This window comes from Podarcis vaucheri (genome assembly GCF_965113315.1).
Source record: "Podarcis vaucheri genome assembly, chromosome: 4".
Lineage (NCBI taxonomy): Eukaryota > Metazoa > Chordata > Lepidosauria > Squamata > Lacertidae > Podarcis > Podarcis vaucheri.
The window spans coordinates 67,423,626-67,429,625 of NC_138762.1; the positions used below are offsets into that span (position 1 = coordinate 67,423,626).

At 39.6% G+C, this 6,000-nt stretch overlaps 1 protein-coding gene across 6 annotated transcripts in view; it reads left to right on the forward strand.

Moving 5' to 3' along the window:
* Positions 1 to 4,989, forward strand: part of BCLAF3 (BCLAF1 and THRAP3 family member 3) — a 32,615-nt gene extending 27,626 nt beyond the window's left edge. For all 6 annotated transcript variants that reach the window (XM_082220591.1, XM_082220589.1, XM_082220587.1 and 3 more), the window contains 3 exons: positions 1,446 to 1,541; positions 2,605 to 2,754; positions 4,571 to 4,989. In XM_082220591.1, the coding sequence (XP_082076717.1) occupies positions 1,446 to 1,541; positions 2,605 to 2,754; positions 4,571 to 4,585 (261 nt within the window). In that variant the 3' untranslated portion in view covers positions 4,586 to 4,989. The remainder of the gene's footprint in view (positions 1 to 1,445; positions 1,542 to 2,604; positions 2,755 to 4,570) is intronic.
* Positions 4,990 to 6,000: the final 1,011 nt, after the last annotated feature.

Here is a 6,000-nt window from a genome sequence, read left to right on the forward strand (position 1 = left end):
AAATGCAGGTTTTGTGAACCTGTGGAACACTATTGATCCCTGCTGGCTTTTGTGGTGGTGTTATGGTAAGTGGGTAATTGACCTATAATAAAAATATAAATATATATAAATATATTATTTCTACCCCACCCATCTGGCTGTGTTTCCCCAGCTACTCTGGGCAACTCCCAACAGAATTAAAAGTACAATAAAACATCAAACATTAAAAACTTCCCTAAACAGGGCTGCCTTCGGATGTCTTCTAAAAGTCAGATAGTTGTTTATTTCCTTGACATTTGATGGGAGGGTGTTCCACAGGGAGGGTGCCACTACCTACTCTGAAAATGGACAGATACTGTGTGTTTACCCTCTACAATGCTTTTTCACACAAAATAGACAGAACAGGTTTTGAACTAAATATGTGTAGACATGATTAGCAGCTAATACATTTAAACAGCATTTGGTGGGTCATTTTTAATCCTAGGACCTTTATTTGGCTGGTTTCTTTGGTTTTCTCATTCATCCTTGTTCAATAATTGGGGGGGGGGGGAATTCAATCAGCAATAACCGCGCCTCGGATTAACCTCATTGACTACGATACTGACACTGCGCAAAGCTACATTGATCCTTAAAGAGGTTGAACTGACCCCTCCGCCCCCCCCCCCAAAATGCTGTAAGAGCAAAAGCTCACTAAATTAAAACACCACATGGCAGTTTTTACCTCATTGTTTAGGTATACCAGGAACATCGAGAGTTGTGGAAGACTGACACAAATGTTTTATGAATATTTTGGGGAGTGCATTAGACCCCAGCTGTTGATAGAAGGTTAAACTGTTAGGAATAATTATTCTTCATAGTTATTTCACATTTTGGTAGAGTCATGGAGAAGATAATGTGGCTGGAGCTTGAGTATCAAAAAAGGAAAGCTATTTGCAGCTAGGAGTGGGGGCAAGGTGGGCTTGAAGAAGGCCTTTCAAAGGTAATCAGGGAAAATAAGGATAATTCTAGATGCTACATTCGCCATGGAGATTATTTGTTCAGAATATCTGCTCAAATGTGCATTCATAGCACTATTTAATAAACATTGGCCATTCACTTGGTCCTCTTTTACAAATGCTGCAAGGATTATGTGTCATTTAGGCTGCTTCAGAAACAAAAAATGGTATTATTGTCACTTAACGTAAACCATTAAATCCACATAAAAAAAATTCCTTCCAGTAGCATGCACACGAAAGCTCATACCAAGAACTAACTTAGTTGGTCTTTAAGGTGCTACTGGAAGGAATTTTTTTTATTTTGACTATGGCAGACCAACACGGCTACCTATCTACCATTAAATCCACAGAGAGGGTGTGTGTGAGTGCAATACCTGTTTCAGTTATAATTGACAAATTACAGTATAATTCATAAAAAAATTGTAAGAGTTTAAGTGTGTAGATGTTTAGTGTAATTTTCTTTTAATGCAGAATCATTATTATACTTCAAAATCACATGGTGATATTGCACATGATCGGTTTGAAGACAATACTGAACATCATGAAACATTTCGAAGACCCTTCAAGGTATGAATTCTAATTTTGCTGAATTCTAATGGAGTAGCAGAATTCATTTCTCTCTCTTCCACACCCCCTTTCCAGGTTGCAGTATCTGTTTAACTACATTTGAAAGATTGCCCGGCAGTAGAAAGAGCATCATTGTCTTACGAAAAGCCATTGTTTATGCCAGTTGCAGAAACAATTGCATTATAAACAAAGATGCCATGTATCTCTTCCTACCTGCTGAAGGCATCAAGCTGTACATGGATGAATTAGTTTCTACTAATAGTAGGAAATAAAGTAATTAATTTAATCGAGAACAACTTGCTTCTCTTTTATTGCATTTGGGCACTGTTAATTAAGATAGAGTTATTGTTTCATTTGCAAAATGTTGCTTTTACACTATTTGGCATCCTCTTCATTTGTTATACAAGATGCACAAAATTGTTGATTAGTTCTGAGAAGGTGTTGTGCTGCACATTATCTCTTGGCTACACTGCCTGTTTTCAAAACTTGCTGTGAAAATAGATTGTTTTTGTAAGGCTAAGCTTATTCTCCACCCCCACACCTCTACCTTCACCCCCGAAAAAGGAAAGAAAAATATGGATTTGAAAGTATGAGATAGATGAGAGAGGAAATTGGCACAGTCAATCCCCTTTTGCTTCATTTAATCATCAGAAGCAGCTTTGATAAAGGAGCAGTGTATTCTCAGTTTTTTGCCTGGATCCAAAAGAAAATATCCAGATTTATTGACATTTGATAAATGGGCATATCCAGTATATGGATGTATCACTGGGCATCTGTTCTACTGTTTGTAATGTGTTGAATTATAAGAGACTTAGAGATGCATTTTGTAGAGAATTAATTGCATTTAAAATTCCTAAACATGGCATGTTTTGAAAGTTGTTTCCACTGTAACATGTGAAGATGGTTTGTGGTGCTGTATTGAGTCTTAAAGGAGAAAAGATCAGTATCTTTAAAAAAAATACATTATACAGTAATATGTACACGTTAAAATTATTGACTATCAGATTAAAGGGTCAGAATTCTGAAAATTGTTATAATGGCCATTCCTTTTCTTCTCTAACAGCCCCACTTTAGTGATGGTCGGCCCCACTTTAAATCAAACTTAGTACAGAAGGGTTTATACATACAGGCTAAATACCAACGATTACGTTATGCTGGGACAAGGGGATTTACCACTAACAAATTTAGAGGAGGATTTTTGAGGAAAGATAAGGTGAGTGGATTTTTATGTCGATCCTGGAATGTGCTGCTTTAATCTTTAAACGTTTTGTATGCAAGTGTTCACACTGTACCTCCTTCTGATTACTGAATGCATTCATTTTGTGACGGTTGTAGTCTGTCCTTTCTCTAAGAAGGTCAGAGTGGCATTTTAGTTTCACTGCACTGTGAGGCAAGTTAACCTGAAAGATGATTATCCCAGGCTCCCTAGTTTGCTTCATGACAGCTAGCTGCTCACTGCTTAAAGTAGTATGCGGGAATAGAAAGACCTTGTCCTGACCCAGGAAGGCAATTATATTTTTGTTGCAGAATGAGTATTTAAACCTGAGTATCCCATGCCCAATCTGCCACTGGATATAATGTTAAGGGTCTCCTCTTCACTCCAGGAGCAGAGGAAGTCAACTTCTAATGCACTCCCTGCCACATTACTTTCTCCAATAGGGTCAGGAAGGTCAGCTACCATTAACACAGTTGCACAGCACAACAACGAAAGGTATCTATCATTTCCTCCCTGTCAGGCTTGAAGCTACATGCTTTAACTAATGAGAACAGTGCAGGCGTCTATCCTCTGGGAATCTGTCCCTGAAAAAGGAAGCAAAATAGGCAGCCCACACTGCCCAACTGATGAATTCAGTGGGACTGGTGGAGCACACATCCTTTTTCTGTTTCCTCCCCTGTTTAACAGCAGGGCGAGATGCAGAAAGAAACCGGGGGGAGGGGGGTAGCGGGACGACGAATCTGCATTCAGCTCTTCATTTGCCCATGTGCATAAACACAGTGCAACTAGGGTGACTTGTACTCTCTCTCCTCCCTGAGGCAGATAGCTTCCTTGCCAGAAAATGGTCTGATTTCTCTGTGTCTCTTAGCTATGCTTAGAGAGACAGAGGTAATGTGTGTCCACTTAACCAGAGCACACCTTTCCTCATGGAACAGAACTCAATTCCAGATGAAAGAGGCTGTTTCCCTGTTTCCATCCTCACCTCCTTTTTGTTCCCAGAAGTAGAAAGCAGTCTGTCTTGCATGCTCCAGAGCAGAGCAGCTCCTTTCTCGAAGCAGCTTCCGTAGCCATTTTCTCCCTCCCTTGCCCAGGAGCAAAGAGAAAGAAAATCAATTGAGTTTTCTTTACTGGGGGCAAAAAGAAAAAAACCAGAGCCTTTTAACACAGAGAGATTGCATCAAGGGCCATAGCTTGATGCTAGAGCATCTGGCTTACATACAGAAGGTCCCATGTTCAGTTTCCAAGTACAGCGGTACCTCAGATTACATACGCTTTAGGTTACATACTCCGCTAACCAGTGCTTCAGGTTAAGAACTTTGCTTCAGGATGAGAACAGAAATTGTGCTCCGGCGGCATGGCAGCAGTGGGAGGCCCCATTAGCTAAAGTGGTGCTTCAGGTTAAGAACGGACCTCTGGAACAAATTAAGTACTTAACCCGAGGTACCACTGTATAGGCTGGTAATGTTGCCTGCCTGAAACCCTGGAGAGCAGCTGCCAGCAAGTGTAGACAGTACTGAGAGGGACCAGTGGGTTGACTCTGTTAAAACAAGTTCCTGTGATAAGTGTTGTTTTCTGACAAATGTTTAGATCAGTTGGCATATGGTATGTTCCTCTCATGACGTGTGGTGGAGTGGCGGAGTTCTCTCAGTCCATGCAGCCACCTGGCGAGCTCGCCTTCCCCCTTTCCTGTCCCATGGAACTTGGAGCTTCAGAAGCAACATTCTCTTGAAACGCTGGATAAATTAAAATGTGGATTAACTCTTTGTTACAAAAACTTACTTCCGTATAATAACATATATTTCTCCTTAAATAGGGCCTGGAAATCTGAGCTGCAGTACTGAAGGTGATATCTCTGATTATGATGATCATTGCAAGGGAGCATCCAATTGCATTTGTCAAGAACTGAAATGGGAAAAGCAAAACTAATACTTTAATTTTTCTTGATAAAGATAATTTTATTTTTCATTAGTGGGATGTTGCAGAACTTTTTTACAGTTTTAATAATGGCTTTTCAAATACAGTATTCAGCTGAACATTGTAGGGTTGCTCCTTTTACTTCCTCTTGCCGGCAAGTCAGAGAAAAAAAAAACCCCTGAAGGGAGTCTTTATTTATTGAATATTTTCCCCTCACTCTAAGCATGGTTTTATTACTAGACATTGAGTTGTTATACACAGAAGTTTATATGTTTAAAGTTTATTTGCTTATATAATAAAAATGAAAAAGTGCCTATTGCCATGAGTATCTTATGATTTCTCTAAGCAATTACTTTTGAATTGCTATAGCTCTGCTCACCTGGAGATTTTCTTAATACTGAATACAGGAATAGCCAATGTGGTGCCCTCCAAAGGTTGTGGGACTCATCTCCCATGAGCCCTAGCCAGCATGTCCAGCAGTAAGGGATGTTAAGAGTTGGAGTCCAACAATATCAGTATGTTTAATAAATTTGGTTACATTCTGTTACACAAAACTAAAATTTGCCGGAGCTGTTAAAAAACCAGTAGAAAATGTGGATCATGGTGTGCGTGTGGATGACACCCAACATTTTGCAAATGGTCTTTCGCTTGTGCAACAGTACTTTTTTTTTTTTGCACCCTTCCTCCAAATCTGTTCTGTAGTATCCCCAACCTTAGATCAGATATGTGGAAGGTAGAAGGGCTTTAGTGGGAAGATGGAATCGATTCCACCAGTGGTGTCCATTCTGCAGACGGATGAATAATTGTATTTCAAACCTTGTTGCAATGGAGTAAGTTTGTAACTTGGATCACGGAAGCTGCATGATGTATGCAGCTTTATCTCTGGGTCCATTTTTGTAATAGTGAATGGTGTCTCCAGGTTCCCAAAGTGCTACACTGAGTACAACTGTCTAATAATGCTTTCATAGAATTATGAACTGTGGCATGTCACAGCACTGAAAGCTGCAGGCATCCCCATAAGCTCCAACCCTTCATTCACAACCTCTTGCTTAAACTCAAACCAAGGCCATTTGAAAAAAAACAAGATGGGAATAAGAAGAGCTGCATGTGGTTACTACATTGCAATGCATGACTAGTGTATTGTGGGGCAATGGATACAAATCAGAATATGAATAAACAACTGAAACTTGTTGCATCTGAAATAAAAGTAAAAGACAGGAAATCACTGTGAGAACAAACATAATTTCACAGAACAGAAGCTAACATTACTGGGTAATGAGACTTATTTCTTTATAGTGAGCAGAAAAGATAGGCCCTAGAAGCCAAAAA